The sequence below is a fragment of the Dendrobates tinctorius genome, unplaced genomic scaffold (genome assembly GCF_039654945.1).
Source record: "Dendrobates tinctorius isolate UK_male_01 unplaced genomic scaffold, ASM3965494v1 ptg000039l, whole genome shotgun sequence".
Lineage (NCBI taxonomy): Eukaryota > Metazoa > Chordata > Amphibia > Anura > Dendrobatidae > Dendrobates > Dendrobates tinctorius.
In genome coordinates this window covers 21,240,502-21,257,093 of record NW_027361707.1, presented here as the reverse complement: position 1 = coordinate 21,257,093, position 16,592 = coordinate 21,240,502, and the positions used below count along the sequence as shown (strand labels likewise).

General features: G+C 41.9%; 1 protein-coding gene across 1 annotated transcript in view; it reads left to right on the top strand.

Annotated features, from left to right (window-relative positions):
• Positions 1–16,592, top strand: part of ABLIM2 (actin binding LIM protein family member 2) — a 230,106-nt gene that overhangs the window by 149,974 nt on the left and 63,540 nt on the right. Inside the window, exons 13-14 of the mRNA XM_073574547.1 lie at positions 8,731–8,835; positions 11,150–11,203. Coding sequence (XP_073430648.1) covers positions 8,731–8,835; positions 11,150–11,203 — 159 coding nt within the window. The remainder of the gene's footprint in view (positions 1–8,730; positions 8,836–11,149; positions 11,204–16,592) is intronic.

Sequence of the window (16,592 nt, the reverse complement as noted above, 5' to 3'; positions counted from 1 at the left end):
AGGCTGTATATAGGGTAAAGGGTGGTGGAAGAAATAGTAAAAGTCAACCCTTCTTATCTCTGGTTCACACTTGCATCCTTCTCAAGGAGGGCCTGTCACTTGGTGTCTACTTTCTCTATCTCTTGTAACACTCGTGAGACAAGTAAGGCTCCAATGAGGAATAAGAACACAGCTTACGGTGAAGGTGAATTGGGCCAAATTGGACCACAGAGGCCACCATTACTACTGCCACCTATTGCTTAGTATATAGCTAGTGTCTCACCATCGTATTTTCCCTCATTTGAATGAATCGGGCTGATTATGCTAATCACATTCTGATCAGAATTTCGATCATAGTGTGATCCGATTCTCTCTCGAAAAAAATGCTCCATTTTTTCCATTCTGTGAGTCCGTGAAATTCGGATTGCAATCAAATGTCATCTGAGCGCAGTCCATTATTTTTCCATGGACTCAGTTACTTGCATGGCTGAGCGCGATCCAAATATTATATGCACATTGAGCATGCTGTGATTTTTTTCCTCTGTCCGGGGATAAGATTGGACATGTGCACAGCACCATAGAATATCATTGGTCCGGGGTGCGATCCAATGTTTTGTTCGATCTCACTTGGACTGAAAATACGTTCATCTGCACTTTGCCTTTGTGCGATAATAACTCAGTAGTTCAGTTGCTTGTAGGATAGTAGAAGATATAGAATAATAGAAAACCGCGGACTTCCTGCAGGGTTTGTACTCATAGAGCGCAGCCGATCTGGGTAATCAGAGCTGCATCATAAATCATAAGGGCTTTATCATTTACTTCTTTTTTTAGCTAGATACATGTACAGTAAGCTTCACATGCACTGCACTAATTATATATCACACTGACATCTTTATTACTATGCACAGGTGCTGGCTGGTGAATACTCTCATCAGCGTCACCTGCTCTCCCTTCTATCAGCAAGACCAGGAATATGCTGATGGCTGTAGTACACCGCCGGTCACAGCTGCTGGCTCTTATGCTGTCATCTGTGTGACAGCTTTGGAACTGCAGTGCTGTGACCGGCAGTGATGTCGGTAAGTTTACCATCAGTCAGAGCTGGTGTTTCCCGCGCTGTCACACAGGTGAGAGCATGGCAACTGCCGGTAGTTCGGACCCCCATTCATTTGAATGGGGTCTGGGTTCGGGATCAAGTTCAGGAACTATTCTGGTACCCGAACCTAATTTTTTTACAAAGTTCGGCCGAACCAGATGGACCCAAAAATCCAATCCTACTCAGCATGTCTTAAAGTCATTGTGATTCTCTTTCTGATGTGGGAAGAAAATCAGATATCAAAGTCAAACATTACAGGAGTTTGTGTGCTAGCCAACATAATTTAAAAAGCAAAGTTTAATTTTTCTGCTTCCGGGATTTGAACACAGAAGCTCCATTACATAAGTTTGGAATTTTGGGTTCAAGTCACAGTAGTAACATTGACATTATTATTATTATTATTATTATTATCATCCTTTCAAACCAACACTAAGTGTTACACTGATGCCTTATCATTAAGCTATAGGTTCACTAATTATTTGATTAGATATTTAGGGAGTAATATACAGTATAATGAGCAAACAATAAGTTAGGTGTCAGAGTCAAACTCGGATGTCAGAGTCAGATGTCAGAATCAGATATCTGAGACAGTTGTCAAGGTCAGTTATTAAAGTCAGATGTCAAAATCAGAGTCAGATGTCAAAGTCACATATCAGAGGATTTTAGTTGTCAAACTCAGATGTCAAAGTCAGATGTTAAAGTCACATCTGATTCAGATGTCAGTCACATATCAAAGTCAGATGTCAAAGTCAGTTTTCAGACAGGGTATTTAACCTCAAAGTGACATTATTCTGATGTTTGATTTTGAAATCTGATCAGTTCCTAAAATGAGACACTTACGTAGGTCCCCATAACTTATAAGCATACTTGCCAAATAGTCTGTGAGAGAAACAGAGGAGTTCCACCGATTAAACACACCCATTTTTGCCTATGTGCTTTTTATTAAAGGGCACTCCTGCATTCCCATCTTGTGAATGTGCTTCTAGATGCCAGTTCCGAGTCTGATGATGCAGCGTTCTGAGTCTGATGAAGCAGCGTTCCGAGTCTGATGATGCAGCGTTCCACCACTGTGCATTTAAACAGAGCAGTTTAATCTGGACATTATCACTTTCTCTTGGAGCAAGCTGCAGCCGGGAATGAGCGGGTCATGTGACAGGTGGGCTGAAGTGACGTGCACAGAGCCTGTCACATGACCCGCTCCTTCCCTACTGCAGCTTTCACCGGCAATGTGAAGACCAGGCGAGATGGACCGGCATGGGGGGGGGAAATGGCACCGGGGGGAAGGGGGGGGGAATGGAGCGGCGGGGAGGATTTGTTACTGTGTGAGGAGGGCTTCTTTATGTGGATGGGGAGGGCCTGTAGCTATGGAGGGTGGGGTTGTTGCTACAGACAGCATGTTTTTAGTAGAGTAGGAGGAAACGACGAGTTCTCATTTCAATTCCATAACACCCCCCCCCCCCCCCCTTGGACATTCTGTTCAGAATATCTAGAAAACCGTGCAAACTGGTGACATAAAGTAAATTACTTATTGTCATAATTCTGCAGCCCAGATATGCACCGAGATTATGTGAAAAGCCCGGACAACCCCTTTAAATTATGTTTAATTTTTCCTAACACTCTTACACTGATTGATACCGAGTTCCAAATCCTGTAATCCTCAGGCGCAGTCAGATTGCCATATAAATAATGACCCTATTATGACAGCTGTATAGAAATATATGAAGCTGTCGTGCTCGGGTCTGAAGAGCCGCCGGCCAGTCCATGCATCGTAGTTCCATCTCGGTCCAATTTATACGGCCGTCTGACTTTTTCTAGTAAGGACCAGGAAAACTCCTTAGGCTAAGTATGTAGACAGATATTACCAAGCAATCAACGCAAAATAGGCCAAAGTAAATCACCAGGGAACCACCACTCCTGTTGCACATTTCGCATTGGAAAACTTCATCTGGGGTTGTCCAATCCTTATTTCAGATTCCCTGTAATCTGTTGTTTGTTTCTATATACTGTGTTGGATTGGCTCTGTGGTTGACGCTGGTTCACAAACAAGATTCAGTTCGTTGATTCAAAACAAACAGGCAGTTTATTAAAAGTTTATAAACCGTCAAAAAATGGAAAGCAACCAGTCTATATATACACGGGATCAGCCATTTTATTGTCAGTCATTTTCTCTCAGACTCCGGTAGGGTCTGAGTAGCACACGCAAGGCCTCTTCACCTTGCAAACACAGATAGAGACCCAGTGAGACAGCACCAGCTGCCTTAAATCAGACACTCCAAGACCTCATCTTCAAGGAATTGACCGGCCGATTCCCCCCCCACAGCTCTTTCAGCTGCTGTAAAACCAAGACCCATAATCTGGGCCCATTAAGCACATCTTAGCACTATATGTGCTGGAACCTACTTCTCCGGGTTCTACATCACCGAGGCATCGCACCTCGGCGACACACATCCACGACCTGTCCAGCTGCCACCTTACAATACTTATATAATACATTTATCTGATTTCAAGGTGTATTAATAAAGGTGTATTTTTTATTGAGTTACTTACCTGCATATCTTTTTCTATTTGTGTTCTGTTTCGATGGTACATTACGCAGTTACACATGGGTATAATATTTAAGTGTGTTTTGCTCATTCTGTGCTTAATGACCTAAGTAGTTTGTGAATAATGTGGGAGTTAAAAACCTGGAGTTGGCGCAGTTGAATGTGAATCCTTGGATTGGTTTTGTTTCTTTTTGCACCATTTTGTTTTGTATTATGCTATTTGTTATAAGACTACTGACACAATTTAACCCCCCATTTTGCCTGTGTGGTATGGACTTAATGTAATTAGCAGGCGTTAATTGCTCACAGTTTCTTAAATTAAACCATTAGACTCAGTGTGAGCTTGCTTAGGCTGGGATTATTATCCTAAGTGATTTGAGAACTGGAGTTGATGGCAGGAGTTGAAAAAAGGAGTTCAACACCTATAAATGCTTATGTTTCCTACCTTTTATGATTTTTTTTATTGTTGTTTTTTTTTTGTTTGATTGGATATGGATAGCAGGATTGGGGATTTCCTTTAGTGTAAAGTCTACCATGTGTATGCCCAACTGGAACAGGCATTCTATGGTGGTATATCTGTGGTAGGTCACGTTGTCCCACCTGGAAGCTTGTGTTAGAGATCTGGAGAAGAAAACATAAATGGCAGGAGTCTAGCAAGCAATTTGGAAGAGCTTGAGACCTTGGGACTGGAGGAACACATTGATGTAGTTGGTGTTGCCCAGACATGGTTGGACTCTTCACATTCTAGGCCTGTAAATTTTCCTGGTTTTACTCTCTTGAAGAAGAGTATGTCTGTATACTAGGAGTGATATGAAAAAATTGAGTGTGACAGAGGGGAGGAAGATTGTGGGGAAATTGACACCTTGTGGGTGGAATTACATATGGAGGTAAACATTAAAAAAGAAAGTTTTGCGTGAAAAATTTGTAACCACCCCCCCAACATCACTGAGGATTTGGAAGGTTGGCTTCATAATTAGATGGCGCCGGCTGTGTAGGCTGCTATATTAGTGATTATGTGAGATTTTAACAACCCAGATATTGCTTGGAGTTGGAGTCATGGTTCTGCTTTAACTGCAAAGGGGAGAAAATTCCTCAGCTTGTTGAAGGATGATGTTATGGGCCAGATAGTAAAAGACCCAACAAGAGGCAATGCCCTGTAGGATCTGGTCACTTCTAACAATGCAGAGCTTGTTGGAGATATCACTGCTTGTGAAAACCTGGGTACCAGTGACCATAATATAATTTCATGTTGCTTCAATTGTAAATTGCATACTTGGGTGGGAAGGGCAACAAAAATATGATTTTAGGAAGGCCAATTCTCCCAGGTTGAAGACTGCACTTCACGACATTGACTGGGAGCAGCGACTGTGAAATAGTGATAGTGATACAAATGATAAATGGGAACGCGTTACATCTGCTAAATGTATTCTTATGGGTAAGAAGTACAGAAGAGAAAAATTACAACCCATATGGCTTACACCTAGTATTAGAAAGGCCATCAATGACAAAAAAGGAGCATTCCGAATATATAAATCTGGGGGTGGAGGGTCAACTATAGCCTTTAAAAACTGCAAAGAGCAGAATAAAATCTATAGAAAAGTAGATAATTATGGCAAGTAGATAAGGAAAGCAGGACAGATTTTAAGAAATACTTTTTAGATTTTAGATACAGTACAGACCAAAAGTTTGGACACACCTTCTCATTCAAAGAGTTTTCTTTATTTTCATGACTATGAAAATTGTAGATTCACTCTGAAGGCATCAAAACTATGAATTAACACATGTGGAATTTTATAATTAACAAAAAAGTGTGAAACAACTGAAAGTATGTCTTATATTCTAGGTTCTTCAAAGTAGCCATCGTTTGCTTTGATTACTGCTTTGCACATTCTTGGCATTCTCTTGATGAGCTTCAAGAGGTAGTCACCGGAAATGGTCTTCCAACAGTCTTGAAGGAGTTCCCAGAGATGCTTAGCACTTGTTGGCCCTTTTGCCTTCACTCTGCGGTCCAGCTCACCCCAAACCATCTCGATTGGGTTCAGGTCTGGTGAGGTTAATTATATAATTCCACATGTGCATAGTTTTGATGCCTTCAGAGTGAATCTACAATTTTCATAGTCATGAAAATAAAGAAAACTCTTTGAATGAGAAGGTGTGTCCAAACTTTTGGTCTGTACTGTATATATGCAAAAAAAACAAGATGTGCCCAGATAGGCACCCTAAATAATAGTAACAGGGAGTTGGTCACGGGATATGAAGAGATGGCAGAGTTACTAAATTGGTTCTTCAGCTCAGTGTATACCAAAAGAAGAGATGAAGTCAATCAGTGCTCATAATGTCATCTAATATACTCGGCTGGTAAATGTAGATATGGTCCAAGTGAATATGCATTAATTTAATGTTAACAAGGCCCTGGGCCCAGATGGGCTGCATCCAAGAGTTCTTAAGGTACTCAGCTCAGTTATCGTTGTGCCCCGGTACATAATTTTTAGAGACTGTCTAGTGACTGGCACTGTGCCGAGCGACTGGCACGAAGCTAATGCGATGCCAGTATTCCAAAAGAGCTCCAAGACTTTCCCAGCTAATTATAGACCAGTAAGCTTAACATCCATTGTGACAAAACACTTGTGAGGGGATTTTTAAGAAATTATGTACAGGAGAATGTGGTCGAAAATACCATTATAAGTGATGACCAGCACGGTTTTACTAAGAACAGACGTTGTCAAGCCAATCTGGCAAGCCTTTATGAAGAGGTGAGTTGAAATCTGAACGGGGGGGTAGCTGTGGATATCGTGATTTTGGACTTAGCAAAGGCATCTAACATCGTCCCACATAGGTGCCTGATGGGTAAATTTAGGTCCATAGGCTTTGCAAGTGAGGTTTGTAATTGGATTGAAAACTGGCTCAGAGCAACCTCACTCATAGAGTTGTGGCGATTGACTGCTACTCTGAATGGTCTGCGGGTATAAGTGGTGGCTCCAAGATTCAGTGCTGGGTCATTTTTATTCAACTTATTTATTAATTATTTAGAAGATAGGATTATTAATGCTTCTTTTTTTCCAGATGACACAAAGCTAAGTAAAGTAGTACAGTCTATGGAAGATGTTCATAAGTTACAAGTTGACTTGGATAAATTGAATATTTGGACATCTACTTGACATATGAGGTTCAGTGTTGATAAATGTAAACTTATGCATCTGGGTACTAATAGTAAGAACATAATTTGTTCTAGAGGGAGTAAAACTAGGAGAGTCACTTGTAGAGAAGGATCTGAATGTACTTGTAAATCACAGACTAAATAGCCGACTGCAATGTCAATCAGCAGCTTCTAAAGCAACCAGGATATTGTCATGTATTACAAGAGGCATGAACTGGCAGGACACGTGTAACGTGGCAGGGTGCGCTAGCCGTGGGTGAGGTACTCGTTTTCCACGCCTCATCACGCTACATGAAAATGGGAATCATGCCTGGGTATCTGGACTTCAGCTCTGATCACGGTTCGCCCTTCCGGAACACATGGTGCCATTGTATTCGGCTGGCCGGGACCAAGTGTTGCAGAGTTCAGTGAGAGAGGCCATAGTTCACAGATAAACATATTTTTACTGAACAGTAACGTTTGAGGAACCATGTACAGCAGATAGTAGACATTCATCTTCATGGACGTTTCCGTTATGACATGGATCATTATCACACACTTCTTCCTCCTTTTCCTGGAGTCTATCTCGCTCTCCACTTCACTTAGCTCTTCTGCCCCAACACAGCCCTGCACACTATCCCGAGAGCTTCCTCGTCCCCAATAACGGCACTAAAATCTAGCACGCAAGAGTCCTATACTTCCACCCACGGTTCCAAGCCTTTCTCCTCTTAGGGGGTTTTCTATGCCAGTATATGGCCGATACTTAGATCTCCACGCTATTGATGACTCTGGACCGCCACACCAGGTATTTCCTCTTTGTCTCGCTTATCCTTCCTACCCCGTCCCATTACCCGACTGACTGACTGACAACTCTATACCGTTCCGCTAGGCTTCCTGCTCCAAGCCCTGATACTTCTTACTTTCCTCTATTTCATTGTGGACCGACTTCGGTCTGTGACTCATTTCTCTGTAGGATCTTACTATTTGCTCGTCATCTCTCTATTGCACTAGGACACCCACTGCATGCGGTTCTGCTTCTCAGTCGGACCTAAGGTCTGCTACTGCTGCAGGCTCGTCCCTATCTGACATTCTACCAGGAAACTTTCTGCTGTGCCCTCACTTATCTCCTTCCCCCTGGGCTAGTCCCTCCAAGTCCATCACTAACAATAGGAATCATTAGGCATTTTGAACACCCTAATGCATTACATTATTTTACATATCTTCATAGGGGACGTTAGTGTAACTTCATATGTACGCAGTTCAGTTTTGGTCACCAGTTCATAGGATGTCCTGAAGATATAAAAAGTGCAAAGAAGAGCCACAAAACTGATAAGGGGCAAGGAGGATCTTAGTTATATGGAAAGATTCAAATAATTAGATTGCATTTATTTAGTCTTGAGAAGAAGTGTTTTAGGAAGGACAAGATTAACTCATACAAGTACATAAATGGCTCAAAACTAAAAAATAAGGTAAAAAGTTATTGCATCTAAACCTCTTAAAAACAAAAGGGGCATTTCCTCCATCTGGACAAGAAAAGGTTCAGTCTCCAGAGGAGACAAGGGTTTCAAATAGTACTTGTATGTTTTTTTTAAGAAAATAATGTAAATACGTATGTTAGTACGGTATGTAAGATTCTTGTTCTGAATATTGATCCAGTTGATCAACACTCGGATCAGGAAGGAAAAATTTGCTCTTTTGGCGTAGACTAGATTATGCATTGTGGATGTACCTAAACCCCTTTCCCATCCCTTGGTTGAATTTGACGGACATGTGTCTTTCTTCAACCGCACTACTAACTATACATAAAGTTAGGATTTTGCTTTTGTTTGTTCCATAACCAAAAGAAATAGTCTTTCGTCTGGAGAGTTTGTGTTTGTCTTAAGTTTCCATCCATTCTATGTCATAATGAGAAGATCACAATGATTTGTCCAATTCCCAAACTTTGGTTTTATTTACTCTCTTTGCTTTTCCCATTGGAGGCAGTGAAAGTGGGAGGAGCACTCCAAGCTTATCCATGTGCTCAGACACCAAATCTACGTCTTCTTCTTCTTATCAACAGGCGCCTAGACATTTCCATGTCCCAGGTAGGCCCATGATCAGGTTTAATCTGTGACCACTAACAAGAAATTCCAAATTGTACACGAAACGTGAAGAAAATTACCACTGTACAGTGTCATATTTCAAAAGTTTTGGTCAGTGGGGGTCCAGGTTCTAAGACTACCCCTTCTTGACTCACCAGAACAAAGAGACAGATGCCCTCGCCTACTGGATGTTCCCATTCCACTTTGATCAACTTTGTTAATACTGAGTTAAAGCGCTGTATGGGATTTTGACCCTGTACATAGATACCTGAACCTTCAAGGATGAAGTGAAGCAAATTTGATCTAAGTTGAGCACTTCTGCTCCTTCGTTCCAGCGATCCATGGGAGTCTTAATACCTGGACCCGACTATTCAAATGTTTGAAATGTCACTAACAAGATAGAAATTTTGTAAATTGACAGTTAAACTTGAGTATAACCGATACGAAAATTATTGCTTTTTATTTTTTTATGTGTTTTTGTATTATTATCTTTATGGTTATTATTTACGTTGTTTTTTTCTATTTAGCGTAGCAATCGGAAAAAATAATAATAATAATGTCATTTTTTTTTTATTTCTTGCTCAGTATGACCCCGTCTAGTTATGTAAAGCTATTATCAAAATATCTGTCAATTTAGGTACCTCAAATATTTTTGGGAGAATTTTTCAATTTTGGAGAATACTATTCAATGTAAGTTCTAACACTTTTACCATAAAAGGGGTTGTTCCATCTAGGACATTTATGTCTAATCAACAGGAACATAAGATTAATGTGGTCCCAACAGATATGCCATTACAAAATGATTGGTTGAGATCTGACCTTTTGCACTCCCCAAATGGGCCATATCACTGGTGTAGACATTTTCTCTCCCGGTCCCTCAACTGTAAAGGGAAATGCAGTCAGCCCCATGCACTTTTATGGAGTCTCACTGCAGTTCCCCGCACAGCCCAGTGGCTGGGACACGTAAAGAAACTGAGAAGAACTATAGTTATTACTACCGCCTTAGTTTTCAGGACTGGTGGGGATGCCAGAGGCTGCACCTCCACCATTCATGAAGTGGAAGCATATCCTGGTGATACGCTGTTAATTTATATGATGGGGCATCTCAGTAAGCCATAGATATTTGATAATAGCTTTTCTTTAAAGATATTTTGATTTCCTTTTGCTCTCTTGACTTTCATGCTTGCTTCATGTACTAACAAATTCCTAGACTGAATCCCCCTTTCTCAATCAGCGGGGGGTAGCCATTTTGCAATGGTAAAGACACCGCAGCTTATCGACTCACTAGTAAGCGATGACATGAATGAGCAAATGACTGAGCCATGTCATTGATTAGTAGTGAAATATTAAGTTATATTCTTGTTTATATTCTTCGGGACCACAAAATGACTTTTGGCGCCCTACGTACTAGATACGTCTACGTTAGAGGGAATTCCATCTAAAGTCAACGGAGCTCCCGGTCAGCACTTCCATCAGTTCCCCAAATGTAAGCAGCAGCTGCTGGGCCTTAGTGACTTTGAAAGATAAGGGGCTACTTCGTGCAGGACCAACCTCTGAAGTTTTTGGACCCAATGGACCATGAAAACTGTCCATTTTTTTCTGGTACCATGTGAACACCAACACTACCTAGTGCCCTATGCAAGAGTTAAGCAAAAAGATTTGTGCTGCCTGGTCCAGTCCTCCAGGCCAGTCTTCACTTCTGCAGCAGTCTTTGGCCCTGTATCCTGTGCACTGATACCCCTTACTAGACCCTGCATCATCATGATGTTGTGAAGCCTATGTAAATGGTAGAAGTAGACACCAGAGATGCCCAGGATGCCACACCGAGGATGCCGAATGCAGAAGTGAGACTACCCTGCACCAGTTGTCTTGGAGGACCAGAGAGGTCATCGGACCAGTGAAACACAAATCTGTTTGCTCAACTCTTCTCTCGACTCTTAACATGGGGAACTGATGATGGTCTTTTTTTTTTAAAGTTTCCATATAAGAGGTCAGAAGATGGCTTTAGATGAATTCCCTCTTTAATACAAAATGTAGCATATGACTGATGTCATGCTTTCTTTTGTTATATTAAATCGGTTGTTCAGGATCCGAAAAAAGGGTCTTTTTCCATTGTTGTCTATGAAGTCTTGCAGCTTATCTCTATTGAAGTGAATACAGCAGGCCTGCAGTGCCAGATGCAGCCAGTGGACAGTGCTGTTTTTTCTTTGGGGGAGGAGCAGACCCTTTTTTGTTATTCTGGACAGTCCCGTTAAAGATTTTTTATTTGCAGGCTGTGTCTTCTCATCCCCTTATTCTTTCCTTTTCTCTTCTGTAGACACTGGCGTTAAAGATAACATCTATAGGAAACCCCCTATCTACAAACAGCATGGTACAGTTTTGCTTTCAGCTTGCTGCTACTTTTTGTCTTTTGCATGATCCTAATTAATCATTGATTAATCAGTCATCGCCATTCATCAGTGCATACTAGATTTCTAATGGCTGGAACAGTAATGGCAGTAATGAGTATTAGGATTTGCGTAACTTAGGGCCCCGTCACACATAGCGACGCACCAGCGATCCCGACAACGATATGACCTTGTCAGGATTGCTGGTGTGTTGCTACATGATCGCTGATGAGCTGCCAAACAGGCAGCTTCACCAGCGATCAGCACCAGCGACAGGAGGGTAACAAGCGACACACGTCGCTTAGTTACCCACTGTGTACCTTAGTTACCAGCGCGCTGGTGCACGCCGCTTAGAAACCCGACGTTTACCTTAGTTACCAGCGGCAGCTCGCTGATCGCTGGCCTCCCACCTGTCACACGCAGCATGCGTGCTGGCCGGCGGGAGACCAGCAATCAAAAAAATGTCCTGGCCATTCCAGGACGATCAGCGATAACCGGCAGGCGGGCCGGTCGCTGGTCAGTGTCACACACAGCAATCTCGCTGGTGAGATCGCTGTTGCGTCACAAAACTTGTGACTCAGCAGCGATCTCGCTAGCGAGATCACTGTGTGACAGGGGCTTTAGAGTCAGATGAGCTATGGTGCAAAATTTGGACCTGGGCCCCCTCCTCCATGTTGGTCAAATGTATGGGATTTTGCAGCCTTCTAGATCCTTCAAAGACCTACGTGTTCACCTTCCATGTAATAATGTCCCCATTCTGGTATAATGTTCTTCAACCTGGGCCCCTTAATGGAATAATGTCCCCATACTGGCCCCTTACTGTAATAAAGTCGCTCATCCTGGCTCCTGCCTGTAACAATGTCCGCCTTCTTGATATAATGCCCCACATCCTATAACAATGTCCGCCTTCTTGATATAATGCCCCACATCCTATAACAATGTCCACCTTCCTGACCCCCGTCCTGGAATAATATCCCCCATTCCTCCTTCCTATAACAATGTCCCCCATCCTGGGCCGCTTCCTGGTATAATGGCACCCATCCTCCGTCACTTTCTATTATAAAATCCGTTCTTCAACTCTTTTCCAACACATTAAAAACAATAAAAGATTCTTCTTACCTTTCTCAGTTCCCACAACGCATGATGTCCTTTTTTATAACCTGCAGTTCACTTTGAAATCCCAGCTATGGGTAACACGTGATGTCACTGCCATATGCCGCTCATGACGGGCATGCCGACATCAGCTGCCGGCGGCGTGTATTGCAGTGCAGGGAGCCGTCGGGTCTCTGCACCACAATATACTTCAGCTGAACATGCGTTCTCAGACACATCCAGCTGAAATAGGGTGTAGCGTTGGCAGGCCCCTATCTTGCATGGTTCCAGTTTCCATTGTACCCTACATGACCGCGATCGTTCCACCCGAGTATTTGTCATACCATTACAAGTTCATTGGTAGCATTGAACTATTCATAAGAAATATCTTTTGTATTACAATCAATATATTAGAAATAAGCAAATCTGCTAGATTCAATTTGGGCAGATTCGCTCTCTTGGGGCAGGCAGGATCGATTCACAGTGATTTTGTGCAAACTGTATCTGCCAGAAAGGTGATAAAAAAAATTAAATCTAGTATATTCACCTCCCTTCGGCCCTCCCCTCACCTGTCACACCACCGCAGCTTCCTGCCTGGTCCTTGGATCACTTCTTTTCAATCTTTTTGGTCCAGTGTCTTCTGGTGCTGCTGCTCACTAGACCAGAACGGGGGGCATGATGCACCTGGGGTCTAGTCAGCGGCAGCACTGAAAAACCCAAGCCGAGAAGCAGACCCAAGAGAAGCGAGCAGAGGAATAGGTGAGATCTGCGGCGGTGGGAATGGTAGGACCGATGAGAGGTGAGTATATACTTTTATCCCGTTCCTGATCCCCAGAATCCACAAAATCGCTACCATTTTGCTTGATTTGCATGAATTAAATCCCCCCAAATTTGGATTTGTTAGAATCTAAATTTTTGGGCAAAGTTGTAGTCGATTCACTCATCTGTACAATATATCAATTAAATATATGACATATGGTCATCGAAGAGGGGGACCCCACTCTGGACCACCTCTGTCAGTCAAGCTGGATTTCTCCTTGGCCAATCCAATCACTGTATGCCGGGGAGAGGGAAGCTATAGCGGGCAGCAAAATTACTGTGGACAAAATCTAATATGTGTGCATGTCTGAAAATTGCTCTGGCACTTTGGGCGTGAAATACTGATTTTACTATGCCTGACATTACATAACATTTTAACAACCCCAGTATTTTTTTCCTTTAAAAACCTATTTCTGTGTTGTTTGTTTGGTTGGGTTTGTGTTAGCTAATAAAATGCTGTCTGATTGTCAATCAGTGCAGAAATATAGATAATTTCAAGGGGTTCACTTATTTTCCCTTGCCACTGCAGCCAGATCATAAAGTGATGAGTGTTTAGAAACTAGAAAATATCGCCGCCCTGCTGGTGGGATTGTGTCCTGTAGTGCAAAATGTCTTCCACAACCCCCTGTGGTACTAATGTTGGATAGGTCTTTTTTATGTTCAGTTTTAATATTTGTGGTGTTTTTTTGCTCAGCAAAAAGACTCAGTGTGAACACATCCTATGCTTGTTTTTCTGCCATTTAAAAATGTCCATTTATGAAATAGGAGTCATTTTTTTTTGCTTCTTTGGTTGTTTCCTGAGCATTTTTTGTGTCGTTTGCCATCAGCGTTTTTTTGGGTGTTTTTTAGCATTGTTTTCTGCAGTTTTTGGACGTTATGTCCATTTTTGCAAACGGGTTCATGAGCTCCATTACACAATGACTAAAACACTAACATTTTTGCAGCGAAAATGTAGAAAAAAAAAAGTGCATCTTCCAATACGTCTTTCTTACCTTCCCAATGAGCAGAAAATGCTTGAAGAATGTGCATTCATTTTTTAACCCCATTCCGACGTTGGGCGTAATAGTACGCCCATGTCAGAATCCCTCCCTTTGATGTGGGCTCCGGCACTGAGCTCACATCTTTCTTGGCACATGTTAGCTGTTTTGGACAACTGACATGTGCCTTTAACAGCCGCGGATGGAATCGCGATCCACCCGCGGCTGTTAAACTGTTAAATGCCGCTGTCAATCTCTGACACCGCTTCCGGTAAGAGCGCCGGAAATCCCGCACAGAGATTGATGATTCGGAAGATAGCAATAAGCAAGCAATGTGTCAACCCAATTTTGAGTCTTTTTCAAGCAATGGTATGTGGTAGGTAGCCTGTGGTACAGTGCTGAAAAAATCATTTTTCAGGGGTATAGGGACCGTAAGGCTCATTGCCAAGGGGCCTTGGCATTCCCCGTATTGCTATCTTCCTAATCATCAATCTCTGTGATCCTTTAGTGTGGTGACTATTGTAAATAAATATTTCACTTTTTGCATTAACCCATGAGTACGGCTGTTCTTCCTAGTGTCGTGTTGGACTAAGTCCTGTTCAGCCGGTACCAACCCACTTTGTTGAGTGCGCACTTTCTCTACACCCCAGCGTCTGTATGTAGCAGAGCCGATCAGACAACTGCAGCTTCTCGTCTCCCATGGAGACTATAGAAGCATGCGAAAAAGTTTAAAAAAAAATGTTTAAAAAAATATAAAAGTTCATATCACGCCCCTTTCAAAATAAAATAATTTAAAAAATCCAACATACACATATTTGGTATCGCGGCATTCAGAAACGCCCGATCTATCAATATAAAAAAATCATTAACCTGACGCTAAACTGCGTAACGAGAAAAAGATTCAAAACGCCAGAATTACATTTTTTTGGTCACCGCTACATTGCAATAAAATGTGACAACGGGCGATCAAAAGATTGTATCTGTACCAAAATTGTATCAATAAAAACGTCAGCTCAGCACACAAAAAATAAACCCTCACCCAGACCACGAAAAATGGAGACGCTACAGGTCTCGGAAAATGGAACCTTTTTTTTGTTAACCAAAGTTTGGATTTTTTTCACCACTTAAATAAAAAGAACCTAGACGTATTTGGTGTCTATGAACTCATAATGACCTGGAGAATTATAATGGCAGGTCACTTTTAGCATTTAACCAAAATCCTCGCTTAGGCTATGTACAAACAACGTCTTTTTCATGCAGATTCTGCCTGGAATCCATTTTAAAAAGCGCTGCAGTGGTGTCCCATAAAATGAACATAATGCACCGCAATGTCAAAGCGACATAACTGTGCACATGTTCCATCTTATGTCACAAATTTAACCTTTTTTGGGTTTGGAAACCCTAAAGCGCTTAAAATTGACATGTTCAATCTTCCTACAGGAATAAGCAGCTATCTATTCTTGTCACTAAAGATGAAAAGACTCCAGCAGGGGAATCACTGCAAGAATGACCACATGACTACCAACAAAACTGTTTCATGAAAACATGCACCTGAAGCAGCTTCACCAGCGAAACCTCGGTGGCTGCATCGGCGTCTAAAAGAAATGTATGCACATAGCCTAGACAAAGCCCTCCAAAGGCCCAACTCATCAAGGTGTTTATGCCAGAATTGAGCAAAGATGCTGCAACTTTTGGCGTTCGCCAAAGTGGGTGGAGTTGTTGCGGGAGGGGGTTGGCAAAGGCCACCCGGTAAATTCTTTTAAATGTATACCACATTAGGATAGAAATGTGCTGGAGTAACATTATAAGATGCACCTAATTCATTAAGTAGAGAGAGACTGTTAATGAATTACACCAGGCTTAGTGAATCGGGCAATAAGTTTTCATGACCCGTTTTTGATTTTTTTTTTTACTTGGTTTTTCTATATTGGCGTTTTACTGCTTTAGTTGACTCAATTGTGACATTTGGAGCAATTTATTTAGCAGAAACACATTAAAGAATTGAGATATCACTTCTTTTTCCATCTGAAATAAAAAGACATGTGGAATAACAGCACCATGTGCGCTACAGGTGTTTGCCAAATGAAGAGAATAAGAAACTTACAGAAAAAAATGACATCAGAAAATGTCCTATCTTTTAAATTGGGTTTTTGTATTGAAAGTATTTTGGGAAAAAAATTTCTTGTTTATTTTCATTATCACGATGAGATGAGCGATCTCGAAGTTAAAATGTTCGACTTTCCTACCGCACAGTTAGTGTCCGGTGCTAAAAGTTGAACACACATTTTTCCCGGAATTCCGTTGCAATGTTCGAAGTTCCAGGGTAAGAGAGAGAAATTGGGGTTCGGGTCCTGGTTCAAGTTCATGTACGCTTCTGGTACCCGAACCAAACTTTGGAATAAAGTTAAGGTACTGTCACACTTAGCGATGTACCAGCGATCCCGACCAGCGATATGACGTGGTCAGGATCGCTGGTACATCGCTA